Source organism: Cornus florida, unplaced genomic scaffold (assembly GCF_030987335.1).
Source record: "Cornus florida cultivar Cherokee Brave unplaced genomic scaffold, ASM3098733v1 CherokeeBrave_3.0.0_Hap2_Chr06, whole genome shotgun sequence".
Lineage (NCBI taxonomy): Eukaryota > Viridiplantae > Streptophyta > Magnoliopsida > Cornales > Cornaceae > Cornus > Cornus florida.
This window is the reverse complement of record NW_026775576.1, coordinates 64199865-64226707: the sequence shown is the minus strand read 5'-3', so window position 1 is coordinate 64226707 and position 26843 is coordinate 64199865. Positions and strand designations below refer to the sequence as shown.

The window sequence follows — 26843 nt, the reverse complement described above, 5'->3', positions numbered from 1 at the left end:
TCAATTTTTATTTTATTTTATTCTAAAAAATTTCAATATATATATATATATAGTTTTAAGGAATTTTTCAAAATTACAAAAATAATTTCCCTTTATTTTTATTTTATTTTAAAAAATATTTTCAAAAAAATCCAAAAACATTTTTTTATTTTTTATTTTCAAAAATCCAAAAAATATATTTTTTTTTAAATCCACAAAAAATTTCAAAAATACTGTGTCGTTTTGAGCTTAGATCGATCTGTGTTCTTAAAGATCGATCTATGTTCGATCGATCTGAGATTTTTCCAGATCGATCGAACATGTTGGAAATAGTTTTTAAAAATAGAAGTTAAGGGTCATTTTGATCGATTAACACATCGATCTCAACCCTAACTCCCTTTCGCCGCTGCATACCTTCTTCCCAACCTCCGGCGAGCTTCCCAAGCTTCGACACTTCATCTCTCGTCTCAGATCTCATCTCTCTCTCTCTCTCTCTCTATCCATTTCTCTCCCCGATTTGGTAAGTTTGAGTTGTATTTTTGGATTTCAAAACGAACACGGAATACAAAATAATGAATTAAAGAAATAAATAATAACGCTGAACGAATACTAAATAATAAAATCCTCAATTATTAATCATTAAAACCAAACTTTCCAAAACCTCCAATATATACAACTCGGAAATCCATCCTGTTGACCCCTAATGAAATCCCAAACTGAAACTGAAACAACAGAAATGAAAATTAAAGCTAAACATAAAGAGTAGTCCTACGTAGTCGGATGAATGAGTGTCTGTATCTACTCTGCACGTCCAAGCTCTAACCCTGGAACTGACGAATACCTGGAAAAGTAAAATAGTGGGTCAGGCCCACATGCAAATCCTATTTTACTACGATCTAGACAATACTCCGATACATAGATACATCCTAGATAGCTCAACAATATCTAGAGTAATCCATATATATATATTCACACTAAGGGACATTCACTGGACTACAGTAGGGGTCTCAACCTAAATAGAAGGCAACATGCGAAAATTCACCTAAGGGTGGGTATGAGTACCTAGACCTAACAGGGTACACCTCAATCTATTATAACCAGCTACGCATCCAATGCATATACGCACCCTAACCAACGAGTCTGAGACTCAAGCTCATCTCGTGGTATCATAACCATATATCTAAAATCCGTCCATCCGGAGTATGTCATTCCATAATTTACTGAGCTGACATACAATATACAAACTAATTAGTCACTTAACTTATTCAATTGATATGACTTAACTACAACCAATTAATCTAGAAAGTCATTCAACTTAGTCACAGTTGATTTGACTTAGTCACAGTTATGATACAATATTTTTCAATCCATTCCTTTAATCCGGTAGGTTAGGTTTAAGCGTTTTGAGCTGAACCATCCCTAGTATGTCACCGTCCCATACCGGTGTATACAATCCACAAGTCCGTATAATTGGCAAAATAATGTTAATAACTCATCAATCATATTCCAAAATATGCCTCAATATAAATTAACAAATATCCAACAATATTAGGCAGTCATTATAGAGCCTAAAATCCAATTCCAATAATGTATACAGCTAAAACAAGTATAAGCGTTCACATCCTCCAAAATATCCATAAACTGATGCAGTTGAAAAGCAAAGTGAATATTAATTTGATCCAACATAAACATGCTTAAGTTCAAGTAATCTATGTTACTTACAATCCTATCCAAATATGATTAATTAAAATTAAATCACATATAAACAATCCTCCAAGTTCCAAAGTGTAAGCTGATTAACATTCAAAGTTAAACATGTAGGATCTTTCCCTAACTGTACACTATCCATACCTTAATCCATTTATGAATCATTATTTACCTATATTCTTATAGGTCTAAAACAATAATATACATCATTTAAGACAATTTAAACGAAGTGCTAACACTCTGTGTAGTCCAAACAGTGCACAAAACCCAAACTGGGCGTTTAAAACCAAAAATCCCAACTGAGCAAGCTAAGTTACAATTGAGCAGCCTCAGCTGCTAACTAAGGGGGCTGAATTGCGAACTTAGGCGCCTCAGTTAGTGCTGAGGTCTTCTTCTTCGTCCGTTCCACCTCTGTAAACCCGAAAACTTCATTGTTAAGACCCCTAAGCTTCAACCTAAGTCCCATACGTCCATACTAAATTATTTTAAGTGTTTTAGTAGGTAAAGATTCAAGTTAAACCATAAATCATACATAAAGATCTAAGAAAATAATGAAATCACACACAAGTATATATAACCATAAAACTCTCAGTTTTAGTCCGTTATGCATGCATGATTACTTCGTTTTATCATTAGTTAAACCCCTGGAGTCTAGCTAGGCATGCACAGAACACAGATTAAAGGGAAAGAATAGAACAAATACTTGCCTTAGATTTCAGTCCAGAAATCTTAAACCTCTGTCTCTGAGTTTTCGTCAAAGTTCTAGGCTACCGTTAAACATCTCCAGTGCTCTTGGTTCAGCCCAGAAGCACTCCACCCTTTCCTCCTTGAACCTCTCTGTAAACCTCTCAAGGTTCACTATCTATTTCTCTCCAATTCTTTCTCTGTTGCTCACTGTGTTTTCTCTTTGTTACGTGAATAGGGTTAACAAACCCTTGGCAGACGTATACCTAGGTATTTATAGGCTTTATTGGAAACCCTAAATTAAATCCTAAACCAACTATATGTGTCGGCTCAAATCCTAAACACGATTTAATTACAAGTAGAAAGAAACCCTAACTCTAATTAATTAATTAATTCTCCTAACTTAATTCAATTTAAAACAAATAATTAACAATAAAACAAATTATTCAATTTAAAACAAATAATTAACAATAAAACAAATAATTAACAAATAAATATAATTAAAACCCCAATTAATTCAAGTAACAAACAAATAAAACAATAGAAATCTTTAAAATGCAATTAAATAATTAATTAAAATACCAGGACTATCCTTTTTAAAATTAGGGGTATTACACTTCTCCCAAAAGGTGAGAAGTGAGAAATGATTAGATGGAGGTTGTTTTGATTTGAAGCCTACTTGATTTGTGCTTATAAGTCCATAGGGGTGTTTCACTGTCTAGTGCCCTGGGAGTCATTGACCTAATGCTCGACCTCATGGATAGCTAGAAAGCTTAATAGATCAACATATTGCACCATGCTTCCATCTTTGATCTTTAGGGATAAAAAAGAAAAAGAAAAAAAAAAAGGCACCTAGAACAATAAAACTTTAATAAAAAGTCCACTCTTTGTCCTGATGATCAGTACTAGATTTGTGCACTAGTTTGAGGGCGATGATGTAATTATTTCTTTAGTTGGCTTAGATAGCAACATACTTGATGCCGGTCCACTCAAAAAGGATTCTAGAGTTGTTTTGATTTGCATGATCATTTTCTTGATGTGTAGAGGACCATACTTGCTTGCTTAATGTTGAAATTTTGGGAGATTGCTTGGAAATGGTTGAAAAATTGCATACTTGAGATAGTTTTCTCCCAATACTTGTTTGCAATATTAATGCATATTTTGTGATAATGAGCTTAATGTTTGTGGGTATTATTTCTGAAAACCCTCACGAGACTTCACTCGTCCACTAGGGGTAACCTAGGGGTTTAAAAGGCTTGTTGCATATGCTAAATGCAATCATGTTACCTACGAAAGTGGCGTTATCCTTTTATTATTTTCTAGTTCATAGTTGTATAGTCATTCATTTCATTCCTTTACTTCGTAGTTTATTACTAGGGACTAACAATATTTAAGTTTGGGGGTGTGATGAGCGCTGAAAAGTGCGCAATTAAACCCCTTAAGCTTAGGTATTTTAGGACCTTTATCTATCTTATTTTTTCGTCTTAGACTTTTTTCATTTTATTGCCCTTTTTAGATACTTATCCCAAAAATAAGTTAATTCATCCAAATAAGAGCTTAAAAGAAGCAATCCCAAGCTGAATAGAAGAAAGGAACAAAATGAAGCAAAGTGTGGAAAATCAGCAAGTTCTTTCGATCTCAACATTCCTTCGATCGATCAGAGCAACATCGATCTGGACATTTCAAGATGGATCCATGCAATTGTCCTTATCCAAAAGATCTCACCATCTTCGATCGATCCAACCTTTCTCAGATCGATCAAAAATATTCGATCTTATCCACACCTACCACCCCACCTACCACTCTTGTCTCTTTCCCAAAATATCTTAGAGATTTGTCTTTATTCAAAAAGGCATCGCCAAGTATGATCAATCTCTGCAGCATTCGATGAATCTCACCAATGTTCGATCGATCTCAACATAGTTCGATCGATCGAACCTCCTCAAGTCCGAAATAAAATAAATTCCAACTCATTAAAAGTTGGCTCATGGTGCAATCATTGCAAGGACTCTAGTGAACAAATTCAGACCATTGGGTGTGACACTTGAGCCTCCTATATAAGGATTTTGAGCCATTCATATCAAAAGATTGAACATATCTTCAATATATATATCATATCTCATATTTTGGAGAGGAGGCTCGAGACTAGAGAGCTTTTACACATCTTTGGGAGTTCTTCCATTCTTCTAGGGTTTCCATCAAGAAAGAGGTCATTCCTACTATGGAGATAGCCCTTGAAGGTTGGATGACTACTTCAATGAATGGCTAGACATCTACTTGGGGCTAGAGTAGCCCCTAAGTTTACTTCCTAGACCTAGTGTTTTGTATATTTTTGGGGATTTGCTTGTAATAAATGTTTTGATCTTGGATATTTTTATATATATCTTGTAGTTTTTACTTAATGTGTATGGATTAATGCTTTCAATTGATTATCTATTTTTAACCATATGTCTATGTGTGCTAGAATGGATGATTCATTTGGTTTTCTCTAGATTTAGTAGAGTTTATCATGTCTATGTGTATGGATGAAGTGAATCTAGAGATGGTCAAAACATAGTGCTTAATTGAACACTCTTGTAATTTATTTGATGGTTCACACTTGTTTTTTGATGGATTGTGCCACACATTTAGCTTACTTAGTTTAATTTCCATGTCTTTAGTATAGATGTAGTATAATTGTTTTAAATTCTTAGATAGGTGGACAATCTATTCTTGTTCCTTGGTGTTCCATACTTATGAATGCAAATGGTGTATGCTTCTAGATAGTTGTGTGTGCATAAATTATGATTTCATTGAATAGATTTTGGTCTCATTTGATAGGTTGTGCTTTCCATTTGAATTGGCTAGACAATCTATACTTATTTGCCATCCATACCTAATTTCAATTAATGTCACACACACACACATACACAAGTTACAATTTAATTTCCCCCATTGATATATAATTGCTAGTGTCTAGTGAAGGCAAGCTTAATAGTGAGATCTAGTACCCCAAGTCCTCTCTTCTATATCTTTTTCCCTACATTCTAAATTGTTACCTTTTACTTGCTTTAATTTCAATTTCATTGTAGTTTAATCAACCAAACAAATCATCTTTTGATCATCTGATCTACTAACTCTATACATTGTTTCCATTGCAAACACACCCATAATCCCTTAGGACGATCCCTACTTACCCTAACTATATTTTTAGTTAAAAGTAATAATGGCTTTTATAAATTTAAAACTTGGCCACATTGTACACTCACACTCTTAGTGCATCTTTAAACGTTGGTGCCTGCGATAACCACCACTGATATCTCTGCTACAGTTGCGAAAACACCCAATATCACGAAATTGGTGATATGGGTTATGGCCCAATTTTGATATATGTTTTGACACTATTCAATACCACATTACCCCACTCCAAACATGGTATGGATCCAAAAAGAAAAGCAAAATAGTCAAACCAATATCAAACCTCCGTCCAAATACGCCCTTAATATTTATCATCCCAAAATAAGTGTCTAATTTGAAAAGTTAATGGACTATTTTTTTTAAAAATAATATTATCAATTTAACCTTTTTACATTAAATCTAGTAAATCATTACATCAATGTAAATTTAATAATTTATTAACCATTAAGATAATAAAAAATAATAAAAAAAATTTTCTTAAAAAGTTAGATTTTAAAAAAAGAACGCTTATTTAAAAAAAAGAAAAAGAAAGAAGAACTAGAAAATTTGAATTTGTTTAAATAAACATGTTGGTAAAGGAAAGATGGATAAAACCTTTCAACCAGACTTGCTTTTCAACTCACAAAATGGGATTTATTTTATCTATTTATAGTGCTCTTATTGATACAAATATCTAAATTTAACACTTTTAGAAACATTTATTATTGTAAAAGTTTGTGTTTTAAAAAACAAAACAATGCTACTGGCGCCTCCCTCCCCACTCACATTCGTGTTGGGCTAAATACCAATTCCGTTTTAAGAAATAGTTTTTTCTTTTCAATAATTGTTTTAGAATACTAAATTAGATAAACCCAATAAAGTTTGTTTTGTTAATATAATATAATTTTATTATGGAATAAAATATTTAATTTTTAATAAAATAAAAAAATTCCAAAAATATTTGAGCCTATCATTTGAGGCCCAGCCCGATCAAGTAGATTTTTTTATGGAGCATTGAGGGTCAGAAACATATGCAATTCATTCATAAAATGCAATTCACTTTTGTTAAAAAATAAAGAAATAAATGAAAGTGTATTTAATTCATAGATATTAGTGTTTGTTTTGTTGGTCTGTCAACAAAATAATTCTCAAAAAGTCAAAATTATTTTTAAAGAATTATTTAAAAAAAAAACTTTTTTCAAATTGAATTTTTCAAAAACAATTCTACGAAACTATCAGTCTTTTTTAATTATCAATTAATCAAACAAACTCAACTCTGCATGTATAGGTGTTCGGTCAGATGTGAAAATAAAATCGATTTCTTAATTATGAAGTTATAAACAATAAGTCAAGTGCGATCCTGCAGCCCCTCCTTTTGAAAAAGGAGAGAGATATGGCGTGTGTGAAGAAAATAGAGATAGGTGGATTGGACTCGTTACTCTTTAGAAGGAGAGAGTTAAAAATTGGTTAAAAAAATTAAAAGGTGGATGTCAAAGTTGCAGCTTTACATCTACAAGATTGTCAAATAATGACAAGTATAACATATTATAATAATTAGAAAGAGTACTTCCCTGCTTCTCAGTTTGGAGTGCAATTTGAGTTGAGAACTTCAACATAGCTCAAGCTAACTCGATTTGAGTTGCGTAAGTTTAGACAATTATTTTCATAAATAGAATTGGATTTGGGTTGAAAAATATCAATCTGAATTTAACTAGGGTTGGGTTGAATTAAGGTACTAGCAAGCCGAACAAACTCGTACCCAAATTCTAATATTATTTTTATATATATTTTTAATTTTAAATACATTAAATATAATATTTAAACTATGGTTATTTTTTTTTCTTCTTTTAAACTTTATTTGTTAAATTTTAACTTATTATATATTATCATTTAAGACAATTAATTTTCTAAAAATTTGTTTGTAATTTATTCAAAATTTTATCAATAAATTTGTTTGTAATTTATTCAAAATTTTATAAAATGCCTTTAAACTTTTTTTAAGAGTAATTTAATTTAAAACTAATTCAAGATCATATTAAATTTTTGGTGTGAAAATTATCTATACGAGTAACTCGATTTCATCTTAATTTTTAACACGAAATCTAAGCACGAGTTACAAGTCCGAATTAAAAAGTAGAAGGACGTGTTAGACTAGAGTTGAGTAGTTAGGGTGGAGTTGGGTTGGGTTTGGGTTTTTATATGGTGGGTTGGGCTTGGGTTTAGCCTTGTATATGGTGGGAGTTAGGCTCAAATTATCATTCAAACCTGTCCGAATTTCGGCCCTATTCTCACTCCTTTCGCAAATATAGAGTGCTTCTTCTCACTCCTTTACGAATGAGAAAAGTCGACTCCTTTTGCAATATGAAAATTATTTTTTGCTTCTCACTCCTTTCCTAATGAGGAAAGTCGACTCCTTTTGCAGTATGGAATTTTATTTTATTTTATTTTATCTATTTATTTTTTGTTCCTTGTCACTCCTTTCCAAATAAGGAAAGTCGACTCGTTTTGTAACATGGGATTTGTTTTTTTGCTTCTCACTCCTTTCCAAATGAGGAAAGTCGACTCCTTTTGCAATATGGAAAATTTTCTTTTGCTTCTCCCTCCTTTCCCAATGAGGAAAGTCGACCATGACCACTTTTGCAATATGGAATTTTTTTTTTTTGGGGGAAGTTGAGGGAACTGTTCATAAATTAGGGAAGCACGTATTACAAGCACATTAGTTTAGAAGTCAATTATTAATTTAAAATTTTAAAATGCCAATACAACCCATTCTTATTGTAAAATGACCAAATATTATCCCCAAAATACAATTTTAATCTTTATATATTGGACTTCATACTTTCATATAATTTAATATTAAGTATGCATAATTTATTAAATGATATAAAAAATTACTTAACAGAAATTATTTTATGTAAAACATAATTTGAAATTAAACATGTATATAATTTCATATAACTACAATTTATTAATATATTAATCAATAGTATAAATTTAAATTAACAAATTTTAAATATTACTAGAAATAATAAAAATAATTTTTATTTGTAATAATAAAATATAATATGATTTGCCCTCCAAAACCAAAAGCACCAAGGGGCATAAACAAATACGACACATTTATTTAAAATATTTAATTAAATAGTTTAATTTAATTATAATAAATAAGTTAGTAAATCAAATACAAACACACTATACATTATTATCGTATTAATTCGTATTGACACAATTATCGTTATTTTTATATTGTGTTGTAACCATGTTAGCATGTCGGGTTAAAACTTGCGACACAATTGTGACTCGAACTCTGGGTCCATGTAACTTTTGAAAAAACAAAAAAACTCTGGGTCCATGCAACCGGGTGGCCCATTAGCATCTCACCCATTCGAGGCTCTCACGACTTGCACGTGCAAGCGTGGCTTGCTTCAAGAACATTGGAACAAACACAAAAACGTCGCCGTAAAGTTCCTTTCCTTTACCTTGGCTATATAGGATTTTTTCAAAAAACCGAGTAATAGAGAGGAGAGCAGAAGATTCCAGAACCACGAATTCCCTCCTATTTCGGGACCTCTCTGTCCATAAATACCCCAATCCGCAAGCAGCTTGCAATTCGTAAGCGAGCTCTGTTTCGAATCCTCTCCCAAAATCCCCTAGTAGCGTTCGTTCTACACAAGTTTCTCTCTTTACAGAACCTTCTCTCTAACATTCTTTCAAGCTTTCTTTCTGCATTGCTATGTTGGTTGAAGAATCAGTAGTAATGGCGGATGTTCAGATGGCCGACGCTGAAACCTTTGCCTTCCAGGCAGAGATCAACCAGCTTCTCAGCCTCATCATCAACACCTTCTACACTAACAAGGAGATTTTCCTTCGGGAACTTATCAGTAACTCCTCTGATGTATGTATTACATATTCTCTCTGTCATATATATGAATGTGTGTATATGTGTGTGATTTGGGGTTGAATTGATTAATTTTGGTGTATGTAGGCTTTGGATAAGATCAGATTCGAGAGTCTGACGGACAAGAGCAAACTCGATGCTCAGCCGGAGCTCTTCATCAAGATCGTCCCCGACAAGGTCAACAAGACCCTCTCTATCATCGACAGTGGTATCGGAATGACCAAAGCAGGTACTATAATCAGTTTGACTCCCAATTTTAAGCTAAAATTTCATGATTGTTTCCCAGGAAAATTTTCATCAGAAAAAATTGAAACTATTGTAGAATGTAGTAGCATTCTAGGGCAAATTTAGGATTATTGTAGTTGCATTTTTTTAATTGTTTTTTGGATGGTCAATAATTGAAAATTGTTTGTGAATGTGTTGTTTTTATTAGATTTGGTGAACAATTTGGGGACAATTGCAAGATCGGGGACCAAAGAATTCATGGAGGCGTTGCAGGCTGGTGCAGATGTGAGCATGATCGGTCAATTCGGTGTTGGGTTCTACTCTGCTTACCTTGTTGCAGAGAAGGTCATTGTGACCACAAAGCACAACGATGATGAACAGTACATCTGGGAATCTCAAGCTGGTGGGTCCTTCACTGTCACTAGGGACGTCAATGGCGAGCAACTAGGCAGAGGGACCAAAATCACTCTCTTCCTCAAGGAAGACCAGGTAAAATTCCAATTCAATGTTATGTTGCTTTGTTACTGTTGAATTGAACCCGTGCAATGTAATGAATGTAATGTTGGTTTTTGAAACTCCAAATTGTTATATTTGTCTCTCAACCATGGGAAGTTTGAATCCCTCCGTTTTTCTTTGCAACCAACAGATAAGTTGTCTGGGATTGTTTGAATCCTCAAATTCGGTTGCTTGGTACTTACTTTATGTTGTTGATTTCTTGTAGTTGGAGTACATGGAGGAGAGGAGGATTAAGGACCTTGTGAAAAAGCATTCTGAATTCATTAGCTATCCTATCTATCTATGGACTGAGAAAACCACTGAGAAAGAGATCAGCGACGACGAAGACGATGCACCTAAGAAGGAAGAGGAGGGTGATGTTGAGGAGGTTGATGAGGAGAAAGACAAGGACACCAAGAAGAAGAAGAAGATCAAGGAGGTCAGCCATGAGTGGCAGCTCATTAACAAGCAGAAACCCATTTGGTTGCGAAAGCCGGAGGAGATCACCAAGGAAGAATATGCCTCCTTCTACAAGAGCTTGACCAATGATTGGGAGGATCACCTTTCCGTCAAGCACTTCTCTGTTGAAGGACAGCTTGAATTCAAGGTTATCCTTTTTGTACCCAAGAGAGCCCCATTTGATCTTTTCGATACCCGAAAGAAGATGAACAACATCAAGCTCTACGTCCGAAGGGTGTTCATCATGGACAACTGCGAGGGGCTCATCCCGGAGTACCTTGGATTTGTCAAGGGTGTTGTGGATTCTGATGACTTGCCACTCAACATTTCTCGTGAGATGCTGCAACAGAACAAGATTCTCAAGGTGATCAGGAAGAACCTTGTGAAGAAATGCATAGATATGTTCAATGAGATTGCGGAGAACAAGGAGGATTACACTAAGTTCTATGAAGCTTTCTCGAAGAATTTGAAGTTGGGTATTCACGAGGACAGCCAAAACAGGGCGAAATTGGCTGACCTGCTCCGATACCACTCCACGAAGAGTGGTGAAGAGTTGACTAGCTTGAAGGACTATGTCACCAGGATGAAGGAGGGTCAGAAGGACATCTACTACATCACCGGTGAGAGCAAGAAGGCCGTTGAGAACTCTCCATTCTTGGAACGGCTCAAGAAGAAAGGCTACGAGGTTCTTTTCATGATTGATGCCATTGATGAGTACGCTGTTGGGCAGCTGAAGGAATATGATGGGAAGAAATTGGTTTCCGCCACAAAGGAGGGTTTGAAGCTTGACGACGAGAGTGAGGAAGAGAAGAAGAAGAAAGAGGAAAAGAAGAAGTCATTTGAGAGCCTTTGCAAGACCATGAAGGAAATTTTGGGAGACAGAGTTGAGAAAGTGGTTGTATCTGATAGGATTGTGGATTCGCCGTGCTGTTTGGTTACAGGAGAGTATGGGTGGACTGCAAACATGGAAAGGATCATGAAGGCGCAGACTCTGAGAGACAGCAGCATGAGCTCATACATGTCGAGCAAGAAGACCATGGAAATCAACCCAGACAATGGAATCATGGAGGAGCTGAGGAAGAGTGCCGAGGCTGACAAGAATGACAAGTCGGTGAAGGACCTTGTGCTGCTACTATTTGAGACTGCTCTCCTGACTTCTGGCTTCAGTCTTGACGATCCAAACACTTTCGCGGCGAGGATTCACAGGATGTTGAAATTGGGTCTGAGCATCGATGAGGAAGAGGTTGGTGGCGAGGATGCTGACATGCCGGCATTGGAGGAAGATGGTAATGAGGAGAGCAATATGGAGGAAGTGGACTGAGGGCAGAAGCACAGGATGTTAATTTTTATATGACAATTTTCAAATTTACCAAGTCAAAGTTGTAATTTTTTTTTTTTATGCTAAACTAAGAGTTCTAATTACGGACAATTGCATGTCTTTTTTATCTGCACATATATATATATATATATAGTATGGACCTAGCCTCCAAGCTTTACCGTGCTATATTAATAATATTTCTCCATTCCCTTTATGGGCAACTTGGTCCCCTGCCCTATCAGGATGAAATTTGTCACTTACCAAGCCCATTTGGTCACAGGGCTAGGGGATAGTTGGTCCGACACGTACATGTACATGGACCAAGACCATTTAATAGTCTCTCTCTAAATCTACCTCTCGGTGGTCATCTTCCCCACCATTATCTACATCTCTATAAAACCCTCTCTTTCCTCGTGAATGATGGTCATCTTTCCCACCATTGAAATCTTCGTGTCTTTCTAATCCACTACCCAACAACCTCCACTACCACCTCCTCCTCCATTCCTAAACCCTAACCATATAATTTTGTGCATTTTTTGCTATGTGTTTTGGAGTTTAATTTACTAATTACTGATTAGATTCAAATGGTGGCCTCAATTTTGCAACTCACTTGCACACACACTCTTGTCTCTATTATCAATCAAAACTGTGGCTGAAGATTAGGGGAAAAAAAATCTGATACTAGTCAATCTGGACTTTTATTTTTTTTATATAAAATTACATAATATTTTTAGGACAGATGCCTGAATTTCATTGGGGAAAGTCATCACAAACTTCATCCTCACAGGGATGGACTCAGAATATTGAAAAAAACCTTATAAGCAGTAAATTTTCACAACATATACTAGGAAATCATCAGTCTAACTAGGCATACTAATCTGCAAATAGACTTTGTCAACAATGCAAAGAGTAGGTAGAAACATGGCAGAAATGACATTGCAACCGTTCAGTCTTCGGTTGTAGACAGAACTGTTCAGTCCTCAAGAGGCTAAGTCCGTGTGTGGCGCAAAATCGAAGTAAGGATTGAATTTATCCGAGATAAGAATGCTTAATGGCCAAAGAATATTTTATTAAAATAACAAAGAGGACAAAATTGTAGGTAAGATGATTCAAAACTGTGATTAGGAGACATGATATTGATTGGTCTGCGCAATCGCACCACGTAAGTTCTAAGGATTGAATTTAATTCGCTAAAACATAATGTGGAGGGAAAAAAACTCCCTCCAATAAAAAGCGTATACGTCACCACTACCCATATCTACATTCCAAGGACATATAAGGCCTATCATGCTCAAGCCCAAATTGAGGGTATTTACAGCCTAAGACCATTGTTATTTGTTCTCCAACTTCCATCAAGGCCGAATCAAGAAGTCATCAGCCCAGCTTATGAATATTTAACATCCGGCCTGTTACTTAAGCCCAGCTGAATCAAAATATATTCAACCCATTATTCAAGAATGCACAAGTCCTACCAGTTGAAGGATTTACTGTAAAAGGAAAACTCTAAGATAGGAAGTTCTGTACAAGGCAAGTTCTATGTATGGAAAATTCGACAATGGAAAGAACTCTATTAGAAAGAATGTTTATATAGAAAGAATTGGAGGGCAAGCAACGCGAGTCCTACCATAATTTTGCAATCTTTTGTATATAAATAGAGGCTAAGACCTCCAATAAAGCTATCAAGCAATTTACACTTCTCTATACACTGTTCTTATTTATTTTTATTATTTTTTGAGTGAGTTGTTTTATTTTTCTCAATCATTATTGGTTGAACGAAATTTTGCACCTACACTTTGGCGCCGTCTGTGGGAACCGTATAAAAATATACTCCCACTTGTTCTTCAAATCAAATCCTTAGTCGTGTCTGGAATGTCAAACGGAGAGTCAGCAATGAATTAACAGATAGAATTGATGCAAAAGATGCGAGAAGAGTTCTTGCACCAATTTGAGACACTCCGGCAAGCAAACGATACGAGTGTCGCCCAGATAGCTGCGCTTCAGCAGCAGACTCATACGCTGCACACGGCCATGGCCAGGCTAACGCCACAACCACCACTAGGCGATGCTGCAGCACCACCCCCCACCCGGAATTTACCTCCGGTTCACGAGCCTCCAGCCAACGAGACACCACCCAACGGGGCTCGACTTAATGAGGTTCAGCAAAAGCAAGGGACGAGGTCCGAGGCGGTTGCTTCGGATAATCTCCCGCATCGCACACAGGACGAACAGGCCGAGTCCAGCCATAGGCTTACGGTATGGTCCAATGGCGTTCCAGATGGCGCACGCGTATAAGATGCCTTCGACGAAAAGAAGCTCTTAAGAGTTCAGACACCAGCCGAGATGGCTAGAGAGCACAAAAACTTCTTGGTCAAGACCCCCTTTACTGACGAGGTGTACCTTGTGGAGAGACCAAAGAAGTTCACTATGCCATCCTTCACCTAGTTCGATGGGGCAGGAGACCCCTCTCGGCATCTCGATCATTATGCGCAAAAGATGGCACTGGATGATCATAACGATCCGTGGATGTGTAAGGTTTTTCCTACCAGTTTAACCGGAGCAGCGTTAGAATGGTTCAGGAATAGGCCACACAAGTCTATCCCTGATTATGAGACCTTGTGCACTATGTTCTTAGCCCAGTATTGCGGAAATAAGAAGCAGAAGAAAAGTATCGCCAGCCTTTTCACCATAAGGCAAAGGAAGGGAGAAACTCTGCAAGATTTTTTATCCAGGTTTAACATGGAGGCCTTGGAGATAGCAGATTGCCACCCTGCCACGGCAATCGAAACATTTAAGTTGGCAATGATCCAGGGAACCAAGTTTCACACATCCTTGGTCAAATATTCCCCCCCGGATATGCAGACTTTGAACGCTAGGGCACAAATCTACATTTGGTTGGAGGAAAACGTAGCCCACCGTGCACAGCACGCTACCCTCATCACAGTGGAGAACAAGTCTCGAGAGAAAGCTGCGAGCACAAGGATGCAGAAGGTTCCTCATACTGCCACACAAGTCACCCAAGCGTCTGAGAAGAGGCGAAGGACAGAGGACAGGCTTACCCCTCTCCGTACTACCTTGGCGCACCTATTCCAAGAGAATAAGACGAGGTTCGCAACTCCTCAGCCCATGAAATAACCCTTGGAGCAGAGGGACAAAAGCAAACATTGTGCCTACCATAGAGACTACGGGCATACCACCAATGACTGCAGGTCCCTACAACGACAGGTAGAAAGCATGATAGCGAGAGGAGAGTTGGTGGAGTATCTCGCCACGAAGGAGCACGTAAAACCTCGGGAGGTTAACCCTCGATGGGTAGAGGGCGGTCAGGTAAAGGTTATCCATGCTATACACGGAAGGTCAGAGGATGATGAAGAGTCTGAAGAGTTGTACAGATCCAGGCTGAGAGAGGCTCATAAGTTACGAAGATTGTCTTCGGTAAACACGGTTGCACTAGGCAGCATCAACATTGGATTCGGTAACAATGATCTTTCTAGAGTCCAGCGCCCGCATGAGGACCCCTTGGTCATCAGCCTCCTGGTAGCGAATTATATGATCAGGAGAGTGCTGATAGATCTGGGAAGTAGCGCCAACATCATTACAAAAATAGCTTTTGATCAGTTGGGGGTTTCACCATCGTCCATCAGGCCAACTTCCAGCCCCCTAATGGGATTTGATGGTACTAAGGTGAATCCGCTTGGGGTGATCGATCTATCCGTTACTGCAGCAAAGAGGACTCTGAAGGAGAACTTTGTCGTGACGGAGATTCATCCATCTTATAACCTCATTATGGGGAGAGGTTGGATCCATCGTATGAACAGAGTCCCCTCTACCCTTCATCAAGTAATGAGGTGTTTATCCCCAGATGGCAGGGAAGTCATCGACCTCTGGGGAGACCAGGTGGCTGCAAAAGAATGTTACATGCTAACGCTACATGAAGCAAAAAAGGCGTCAAAATCACCTCAGTTAGAGGCGAATCCCAAAGGCGCAATCAAATAGCAGTTACAATATCCTCTGCCCAAGTATCTCAAGGCAGAGGAAGAGGCCGAGGAATACTCAAGAAGATGTGACAAGTGTCAGTGCCATGGTCCAATAAAGCACCAACCTGCCGAAGGTTTGCACGCCATGGCTAATCCATGGCCGTTCGCCCAATGGGGGATTGATATAGTAGGACCATTACCCAAAACCATGGAAAAAAAGGAGCATGTGCTTCTAGCTACGGATTACTTCACCAAGTGGGTGGAAGCTGAAGCCTTCTCTAGCATCACCCACGAAGAAGTAAAGCATTTCATTTGGAGCAACATTATTTGCCGGTTTGGGGTACCAAAAGTCATCGTAATGGACAATGGTAAGAACCTCGATAACAGAAGTACAAGGAAGTTCTTTAGCGAACATGGAATCCTGCAAAAATTGGCTGCAGTTAGTCATCCACAGGGCAATGGGCAAGCTGAAATAACTAATCGCATTTTATTCGGGTGCTTAAAGAAAAAATTGGAGAAATTGAAGACAAAGTGGTACGAGAATCTCCCTCAAGTGCTCTGGGCCTATCGAACCACTCCAAGACGACCCACGAGAGAAAGCCCATTTGCTATGGCATATGGATCCGAAGCTGTCATTCCTACCGAGTCCATAATCCCAACCCTTCGGACATCCTTGGTACTGGAGGGGAACAATGAGCAACAACTCGAACATAGCCTTGATCTGGTGGACGAAAGGAGAGATGCAGTAGCAATTCGTCTCGCGGCATACCAACAGCAGGTGTGTAACAGTTATAACAAACGCGTCAGATTCAGGAGCTTTGTGGTAGGCGATTGGGTTTTGAAGCAGGAGACAGCTCATGTAAAGAAACTGGAACCTAATTGGACCGGACCCTACAGGGTTACGGAAGTAGTGGGGAAAGGAGCATATCGTTTGGCCGAAGCTGGCGGACGTCCCATTGCGCGTCTGTGGAACGCAATACACCTGAAAAGGTATTTCCATTAGTTAAGTTTATCCATTTTGCTACAACTTCTTCACAAATAAAGCTGCGTATGTCCACAGTCAACCAAACTTTTCTTTATTTTGCTTCTATATTCAGTACAACTTTCCTCTATTTTTGTTTCTTTTTATAAAAATAGGGGGCCATACTACTTTATGATTATGCGATTTTTATACATGCATGGCATTGGCATTCGTCTGATTTTTTCAAATTTATGCATGCATGGCATTCGTCTGATGGCATTCGTCTATGCATGCATGGCATTGGCATTCGTCTGATTTTTTCAAAAAAAAAAAAAAAAAAAAAAAACAACAAAACATGAGTTATGGCCTGTGCTTAAACCTTTCTATCCCACATCGACAAAAAAGTATGTGCTACATTCTGTTATATATGGAAATATTCAAATAGTTAATTACGGTGTAAGGAGGGCCCACTGGTATTGAAGGCTGTCAAGCTCAATACCAGAGGCATTCCTTACACCGACCTTTTTGACAAAATTTAGTCTATGTCCCACATCGGATAGAAATAGAAAAGAAATGCGGTTCATATATGCGTGGTCCACAACATTTGGTTGCCAAGAAGGGAGTATCAGTAGAGGAGGCAGGTCTCTAAAGTCAGCAAATGGAAAACTTCACAGCCACTGTTACTCGCTTTCTTGGCCTTTTATCATTTTTGAATCCTCGGCCTCATGATAAGTGGTTTGAGGAAAAATATAAAACAAACCTCCCCTCAGGCTCAGCGCCGGGGAGTAGTTCATTCGCCTCGGATCTTGAGTGTCCGGTTCGGCAAAACCTCCCCTCAGGCTTAGCGCCGGGGAGTAATTCATTTAACCTCCCCTCAAGCTCAGCGACGGGGAGTAGTTCATTCGCCTCGGACCTTGAGTGTCCGGCTCGGCAAAACCTCCCCTCTGGCTCAGCGCCGGGGAGTGATTCATTTAAACCTCCCCTCAGGCTCAGCGCCGGAGAGTAGGTCATTCGCCTCAGACCCTAGGTGTCTGGCTAGGCGAAAATCTCGCCTCGGACCCTAAGTGTTCGGCTCGGCGAAAGTCTCGCCTCGGACCCTAAGTGTCCGGCTCGGCAAAACCTCCCCTCCGGCTCTACGCCAGGGAATGTATAATTCGCCTCGGATCCTAAGTGTCCGAGACAGCTTCGGACCCTAAGTGTCCTATTCAGCACTAGTCCTCCACGACTCAGTGCCGAGGGATAATTCGCCTCGAATCCTAAGTGTCCGAGACAGATTTGGACCCTAAGTGTCCTATTCAGCAATATTCCTCCACACTCAGTGCCGAGGAATAATTCGCTTTAGACCTCTGGTGCCCGGATCAGAATTCTTTCCTCCGGACTCCAAGTGTTTAATACCCTATGGATGCGGATATATCATAAGTTCATCATGATCCACCCCACATCAGGAACACACGAGAAGGAAAGAGTATGTATACGTCTACTGCAGGCAAGTAAAAGGCAAGGAGGGTTCATTTAACAGTTAAATCATTGTCCATATGAATCATCCTGCGATATCAACTAAACTATTAAAAGGATCTCCTTCTTCCCACCATCCTTGTGTTTTCGCGGATAGCATAAATCCGAAGCATAAAGACAATGTTTATTGTTTAAACACATTACCAGTCAGAGAAATATGAACAGTATCAAGAGCATACAGCAAAAACAAGTCAGGTAAGCCTAAAACAAAAAGTTATATTCATTATCCCAAACAGGCTGTCCATAAAAACAAAATACATGGTTCTACTTTCTCTTCGGATCGAAGGGAGTAGATTCAAAAGCATCCACTACATTAGGACTTGGGGTAGGAGGAATTGAAGCCGCAGGAGCAGACAAGCTAGTAGTACCCTTCAGGTGCACCTTCACCATCTCGGCAAAGCGGATTTCAGCTTCCAAAGCCTCTGGCCCTTCATCGTATGGGAAGTGCACCCCTACCTACTTGTCAAAAGCTTCCGGATCCATCGTCTTAGGGCCTGAGCCCTGATTATAGCCAGACCGGAACGCTTTAGCACTAGCCAGGTGTGCCAGACAGGAGTAGCGCCCCTGCATTTGCTTCCCCGCCTTGAAGCAAGTAGTAAGAGCCTCGGTCAGGCGTTGAACTTCGGCCTGAAGAGAATCCACCTTAGCCTCGGAGGCTGACAACTGCCTCTTATACGCATCCTTGGCTTCAGAAGCTATCTTCAGATTAGTAGAGGCAGTAGTGGCTCCTTTCTCTGCATTGTCAAGATCCTTTTCCAGCTTCTTGATGGAGAGGGATTGAGCTTCAGCAGTGGCGCAGAGGGCCATGGTGTGGTATAAACTCTGTTTAACAGGAGAACAAATATAAGCATAAGTAGAAACATAAGCAAGCAAGAGTGACATAATTCTGAAGGAACAATGCGAACCTCTATAGTCCGGACCGGGGCAGAGGGGAGTAGTTGTTCCAACCCCATTTGGCTGATGGCTTCCTCGTCCTTTGGGAGCCACATTCCTCGAGCCACCGCCAGTGCAGCCGAAGGGTCTGTAATCACAGAATCCCCTGAGTGCAGGACTGATCTGTCAGCCCTGGTGAAGGAAGGAATCCAAGGAGCCCCAGTCTCAGCCAGAACAAAGGCCCTGACTTCATCTTCAGGTTCGGCCTCTCTAGCTTTTTTCCCTCTGCTCTTAGAGGGGACTTTACCCTTGCCAGAAGATGAGGGGTTGAGGCGAGATTTCTTTATTGGTGGTTCCTCAACCTCCACCTCATCCTCAGTTGATCTAATAATAACCAAGGGTTGGGCATCTTCGGCTTTCTTTTTTAAAGCCTCAGCCCTCCGTACCTCCTCCTCAATCGTGGGGAAACTGTCAAAGGATGGTAGAGACAGATCCATGAGGTCTGCAGCAACAGCACTGGAGGTAATATCCTTGAGGTTTGAAGAAGTTAGCAGGTCCTCGATAGGCGAGGGGTCACTCCAGACTCGTCCTCAAGAAAAGAAAGTCTGTTCCTTGCTGCGGAGGATGGGAATGTAGCTGAAAAAACACTAAGAAACTCATAAGTACGGCGAAACATTAAGACTTGGCAAGGAAAACAGCCAGAACACTTGGTATGAAGGGAGGTTAAGTATTTTATACCTAATTTCCCGAACTTGCGCGGGATGGGGAGCATAATTGATTGGGGCACGAACCATTTTCCTTTAACTATAACCATCCTTTCTTTCCACTTCTTTTCGGATGAAGGAAGGTTCGTGCATATCCTTTGATGAAGGGGAGAGGTAAAAAAGAAGCGACCAGGCTCGGTCCCATACTTAGATATATTGTAAGTAAGCAGAATGTCGGCAAGGGTCAAATCCAGAGCCTCTAATTTCCGGCGCACAATCAGTGCCGAAAAGATGCGAAAGAAATTAGGGTTTACCTGAAGGGGGGCAAGACCCAGCTTATTGAAAACTAAATGATAGAAGGGATGAAGAGGGAATCGGAGGGCGTTAAGATGCCCAACCGAAAGAAGCAACTCATCCTCCTCAATTCCCTCGCCGGAGGTAAAATCGGCACCCTCGGGATATTCTGCAATTTCTACTCCCTCAGGAATATCAAATTCTTCCATTACCGAAGCAATAGAGAACTTGATGCGGCGAATAGAGATGATTGCTTTCTTCTCTTCATGAGTAAGAACATAATCAGAGCCTGAGGTGGATGTCTCGGTTGGAAGAGGGGAAGTACCTAATGGATTCAACAAAGGGCGATCTGTAGAAACCCTAGGAGGGGGAGCCCTAATGCGAACGGGGGAAGATGAAGGTGTGGATTCAGAATCCCCAAGGTCTATACGTTCGGGAGTAGATGAAGTACTCATAATGAAAGATTGAAGAGAAAGATGCGAGACTAACCTGACAAAGCGATGGAATGAAGAACGCAGAAGTACAGCAAGGGTAAATGTAACTCTTGCAAAATCTTGTATGACGGAGTAATAATGAAAGACCTCGAATCATTTCTGAAGCAAAGTAAAAAACCGGTTTCAATTCCCTCTTTAATAGGAGCCGTCACTCAATTAAAAACGAAATTTGGGGCAAAGTGTGGAGGGAAAAAAACTCCCTCCAATAAAAAGCGCACACGTCACCACTACCCATATCTACATTCCAAGGACATATAAGGCCCATCATGCTCAAGCCCAAATTGAGGGTATTTACAGCCCAAGACCATTGTTATTTGTCCTCCAACTTCCATCAAGGCCGAATCAAGAAGTCATCAGCCCAGCTTATGAATATTTAACATCCAGCCTGTTACTCAAGCCCAACCGGATCAAAATATATTCAACCCATTATTCAAGAATGCACAAGTCCTACCAGTTGAAGGATTTACTGTAGAAGGATAACTCTGAGATAGGAAGTTCTGTACAAGGCAAGTTTTATGTATGGAAAATACGACAATGGAAAGAACTCTATTAGAAAAGAATGTTTATATAGAAAGAATTGGAGGGCAAGCAACGTGAGTCCTACCATAATTTTGCAATCTTTTGTATATAAATAGAAGCTAAGACCTCCAATAAAGCTATCAAGCAATTTACGCTTCTCTATACACTGTTCTTATTTATTTTTATTATTTTTTGAGTGAGTTGTTTTATTTTTCTCAATCATTATTGGTTGAGCGAAATTTTGCACCTACGCATAACAATCAAGAAAAGCTTGAACTGGGAGGCACCGCACCGTAACCTCCAGCTCCACGCCCAAAGCCACCCCTTCCAACTCCCTGAAAGATTGAAACCAGTAGTAAGCCAAATGATAGCATCGAAGCGAAAAAAAAAAAAAGCTTTGGAAGAATCTGCACTCATTTCACTCATTTTGATAAAGATCTAAATCTTAGAAAACAATTCACTTTGAATGCATACTAGGACAAATCCTAAAACACTCGAAGAATACAAATTAACAGTGACTGGTGTTTGCGAAACTAAAATTCTTAACCTCATTACAATCACAAAAATACGAGTATGAGGAATGAGGAACAAGCCGCCTTAAAGGAAAAACCTTCTTCCATGAAAATTGTATGAAATGATAAGTTGCAAGATGGGCATAGAACATATTCTTAGCAGTCAGGTCCATATAACATAAACTGCAACAGTATGCGGTAGCAGTGAAAACACATAATTTACAACATAGATATGACCCAAAGCACATCAAAAGCCAATCAAAGCATGCAAGGATATGGACACAAACTAACATGTATAAGCTGATGTGGGAATTTCTAAAATAGACTATATTGTAGAAACATAAATTTATATATTTATATCTACTCGTTTTGTTCATTTTTCCATATTAAAAATTGCATAATTTGGAAGATAACACTCAATATGCTGATACAAATTTTCTTTGCGATCTCCAGTCAACATATCTCATTGTGAGACTTACATGTTCCTTTTCCTGTTTTAAAAGGGGCGTCAGTTGCATGCTTCACTTGCTTTGGTGACGTGAACTTCTAAAAAAAACTTATGCGTACATGCATGCCCTGCAATGTTATTAAAGGCCCAAGGCGCTAAAGGCCCTTTGGAGTCGAGGTGCGAGGCGCATGCCTAAGTGAAGTGAGGCGGACAATTAAAAATTTAAACTACCATAATAATATTCATATCTCATAAGTCATATTAATATTCTAAAAATTAATATCAAATAGTAGTATCAAAAAGTAAATCCATCAACTATACAAGTATCCAACAACTATAAAACAGAGCACAAATTTGTTTTCTTGAAAGGCAAAGCAAAATGTGTTTTTTTTGAATGGCAAAACAAAGCACAAAAAGAAATAAATATGTTAACAAAAAAAAAAAAAAAAAATTGTTAACAGAAAAAAAGAAAAGAAAAGAAAAATTAGAGCCAAAAAAAAAAATAAAAGATACAAAGAGAAGAGAACTAGTCGAAGAGAGAGATGTAAACAAAGATAAGAAGAGAGGGGAGATCTAGAGAGAAAAAAGAAAGAAAGAAAGAATTGATGTGGCTTCGTCGTTTATCTCTGCAATTAGGGCTTCGTCTTCATCTCACAATCTCATTCTATCGTTGTTCGGTTAACACTTTGACTCTTGGGTTTTCTTATTTTTTATTCTTTTGTACCAAAGTTACTTCTATCGTATGTTTGTGCTTTTGTTTTTCGTTTATTAAGTTGCCAAAAATACCCTTTTTGGCTTAAGAAATAGAACAATCGTATTTTATTAAACAAATATCAGTGAGGTACGCCTTACGAACAGGACGAGGTGCAACCAAGACAAGTGCCTAATAAACATCAGTGAGTCTGGAATGATAACAAGCGCTAAACTTGAGTCTCGAGCCTAAGCGTGCCTAGGTGTGACCCTGGGCACGCCTTTAACAACACTGATGTCATGTAAAATACATTCCGAAGAGTATATGAGAAGTCATATTAGACACCGTTGACACAACACGTAAAACAAAGTATCCACGCTAATGGACTGAAACACACTAGTCTCCGCAGAGACAACTCTACAATTCCTTAAGTGGAAAGAGAATTCAAATGGCATAAATCACAGCCTGCTCATTGAGAGGACAGATCGACAACTATTAAACACCAAGGGTTAGCAATACTTGGATCAAAATTCCAACCTCTCGTAAATAAGTTAATTGAAAGCTTTTGAGATGCTTTCTTCTTGTAGATTCATATACCTTTTATCATAGCTTCTAGTACCAGTTTATTTGCTCATATGTACCACAACGAAAGGGCTCCTCAAGCTCAATATCTTGAGGTTTTTAGTTATTTGAGCTATCAAAATTCTAAAAATTTAAACCCATTCAATCAGAACAACTGAAGTATCAGGCCTACTGATTTTAACTTTTGAAACTGATCAAAGTCTGAGTACTATTCGGAAAGTTAGACGTGCAATTAAATTTGTTGAGCATTAGAAACCTATTATGGTGGGTTTATCTTTGAAAGCTCAGGTGGACAGAGAGAGGTGCTTGTTTACGATAATGGAACCCTTATGAAGTCAGTTTGGGGGTTGTAAAAACAATTGTGCCGATTTGGATGCACATGAACTAAGGCAGTCTACGGTGAAGATAGAAACAGATTTAAGAATTTAACTCAAATCACTATCAAAACCCTAACAAAAACCAAAGAACAGAGAATAAGCAAACCATGAGAGAAAAAAAAGTTTGTTCTTTCACTTATTCAGCTGATTTATATTTAATGCTGATATAGAGTTACCATCAAGTTAAAATAAAAGGTGCTACCATAAGCCTATCTATATAGACAATGCAATAGTGCAGGTAGGAAAAGAAATTCGAAACACATTCATCAATATAACCGGTTGTTGTCATTTTGCTACGGTGTCAAGGAATAAACAGCAAATCATCCCCAAGACAACACTTGGGCACTTCAACCACCTTCAAATGTATCGTCTAGCAATTTAAACAAATATAAATGATCAAATCTAGGGAATTTGTTAAGTATGAAAACAAACAAACAAAAGTAACTTGTTAAAATTGGCGTACTCAATTTGAGAGTCTGATTATCATTATATACAAGCGGGAAATTACAAATATAGAAAAGAGAATAAAATCAAATCAAAATAAAGAGAATAAAATCAAATCAAATTAGCCTATATTAAAGACCCAATAAATCTGCCATAATCGTTGAGTCAACTTCTAGATAAGATTTCCAACACTCCCCCTCAAGTTGGAGCAAATATATTGACTAAACCCAGCTTGACTATGGAAGACTGGAGAAGAGAAGGCCCAACAGACTTTATGAACACATCTGCAGTCTATTCTGAAAAAGGAACAAAAATAGGATTAATGATACCTGATCGAACCTTATCTCGAATAAAGTGAATGTCTACCTCAATATGTTTCGACCTTTCATGTAAAACATAATCAGAAGCAAGCATAATGGCTGATTTATTGTCACAAAATAGCTTTGAAGAACCTTTCTGTACAAGACCCAACTCTCCCAAAATTGATTGAAGCCAAAGGAGCTCACAAGTACCTTGAGCCATAGCTCGGTATTCAGCTTCAGCAGAGGATCTAGAAACAACAGCCTGCTTCTTACTCTTCCATGATATGAGATGATTACCATAGAAAGTACAGAAGCCAGAGGTAGAACGTTTATCTGTCTTACATCCAGCATAGTCTGCATCAGTAAAGCATGAGAGTCCAGATTGATTTCCTGAGGCATAGAACAGACCAAGACCAAGGCACGACTTAAGGTACCTTAAAATATGGTTAGACTGCATCCATATGAGCTGAGCGAGGGGCATGCATGAATTGACTAATCACACTAACAGCAAATGTCAAATCGGGCCTTGTGTTAGTCAAGTAGATAAGACGACCTACTAAACGTTGATACACAGATGGATCTGGAAGTAATTCCCCTGACTCAACAGAGAGTTTAAGATTGGGGTCCATAGGAGTGGAAGCGGGTCGACACCCAAGCATGCCAGTATCTTGAAGAAGATCCAAAACATATTTCCTTTGAGACAAAGAAATTCCACGATGGGATCTAGCAACCTCAATTCCAAGAAAATATCGAAGAGGACTTAAGTCTTTCACATCAAAGGACTTTTGAAGATGAAGTTTCGCCTGAGCAATCCCTGAAGTATGATCACTTGTGATAATGATATCATCCACATATACCAATAACATAATGCAACGACCATCAAAGCGACGTCGAATAAAACAAGTATGGTCTGAGTGGCAGTGCACAAAGCCCATAGATAAAACAACATCGCTGAAACGACTAAACCAAGCTCTAGAAGATTGCTTCATTGGAGGTTTTTTGCAAACCGGCTAACAGATAAAAGGTTAAAGGCAAATTTAGGTACATGAAGGACAGATGAAAGAGTAACATCAGGAGACAGATAAACAACACCCTTACTGTGAATGTAAGATGTAGAGCCATCCGCAAGATACACAGATTGGGTAACATTTATGATATTAGAAGAAAAAACTGATAACTCACCAGTCATGTGATCATTGGCTCCAGAATCCAGAACCCAAGTGGGCTGCTTGGCCTTAACATGAAATGCAGTAGGAGTACCTGTAGCAATAGTTGCAGTGGGAGCAGTTGAAGGAGCACTAACTCTAGAAGCAAGGGAGCCAAGCTGGTCCTGGATATGCCCAATCTGAGACTGAAGCTGGCTCAGTCCAGGAAATACAGTAGATCCACCGGTAGTAACAGGAGTTTCTGCAACAGCCGCAGTACGAGAAGAACCAGTTCCAGATAAACGGTTTTTAGAAAATTTTTGCTTCAGTTTAGGATGAAGTTTGAAGCAACGAGCCTTAACATGTCCAACCCTTCCACAATGGTGACAAATAATCTGACCTCCAGAAGTTCGTGATCCAAAGTTGGCTGCAAAAGCCGTACTATCCCCAACAGGCTCAGACACTGGTACAAGAATAATTGAGGGCTGAATTAAACGGTGCCTGTGTGCTTCACCATTAACAGTAGTAAAGGCTTCCAACAGGGATGGCATTGGTGATGCATTCAAGATCTGAGATTTTAGTGGTTCAAATTTTGGGCGTAATCCAATCAAAAACTGACAGGTATGCTGACGATCAAGACGTTTGACAAGAAGAGAGGCTGTCTTAGAAGGAAATTCACTGAGAGGCTCATATTGAGCTAGTTCCTCCCAACGAGATCTCAAATACCCAAAATAATCAGTTACAGACAAATTCAGACCTTCCTGTGAGGCCTTAGCAATACCTTGATATAATTCAAAAATACGAGCATTGTTCTTAGAATGAGCATGTATTTGATTCAAAGCAGTCCACAAGTCATTAACAGAGTTATAAAACATGAATATATTATAAATGCGTTCCTCCATAGAATTAAACATCCATCCTAAAATGGTGTAATTGTCCATATCCCACTGAGCATATTTAGGATCTTTAATATCTGGCCTCTTTTCAGTACCCAAAATCTACCCTGATTTGCCTTTTCCACCAACATAGAGGCGGAGGGAACGATCCCAGGATGCAAAATTACGGCCATTCAACAGCACACTAGTAA

At 38.7% G+C, this 26843-nt stretch overlaps 1 protein-coding gene across 1 annotated transcript; it reads left to right on the top strand.

The window, feature by feature from the left end:
* The first annotated feature begins 9100 nt into the window (after positions 1-9100).
* LOC132311747 (heat shock protein 83-like) lies at positions 9101-12022 on the top strand. The gene is made up of 4 exons (XM_059809820.1): positions 9101-9421; positions 9512-9653; positions 9858-10138; positions 10371-12022. Exons 1-4 carry the CDS (start codon positions 9260-9262, stop codon positions 11922-11924), a joined length of 2139 nt encoding a protein of 712 aa, XP_059665803.1. The 5' UTR covers positions 9101-9259; the 3' UTR covers positions 11925-12022.
* Positions 12023-26843: the final 14821 nt, after the last annotated feature.

Coding starts and splice junctions, on each gene's coding strand:
- LOC132311747 (XM_059809820.1), top strand. CDS start 9,260: ATGTTGGTTGAAGAATCAGTAGTAATGGCGGATGTTCAGATGGCCGAC. Junction 9,422..9,511: donor TTATCAGTAACTCCTCTGAT/GTATGTATTACA, acceptor TGGTGTATGTAG/GCTTTGGATAAGATCAGATT. Junction 10,139..10,370: donor TCTTCCTCAAGGAAGACCAG/GTAAAATTCCAA, acceptor GATTTCTTGTAG/TTGGAGTACATGGAGGAGAG.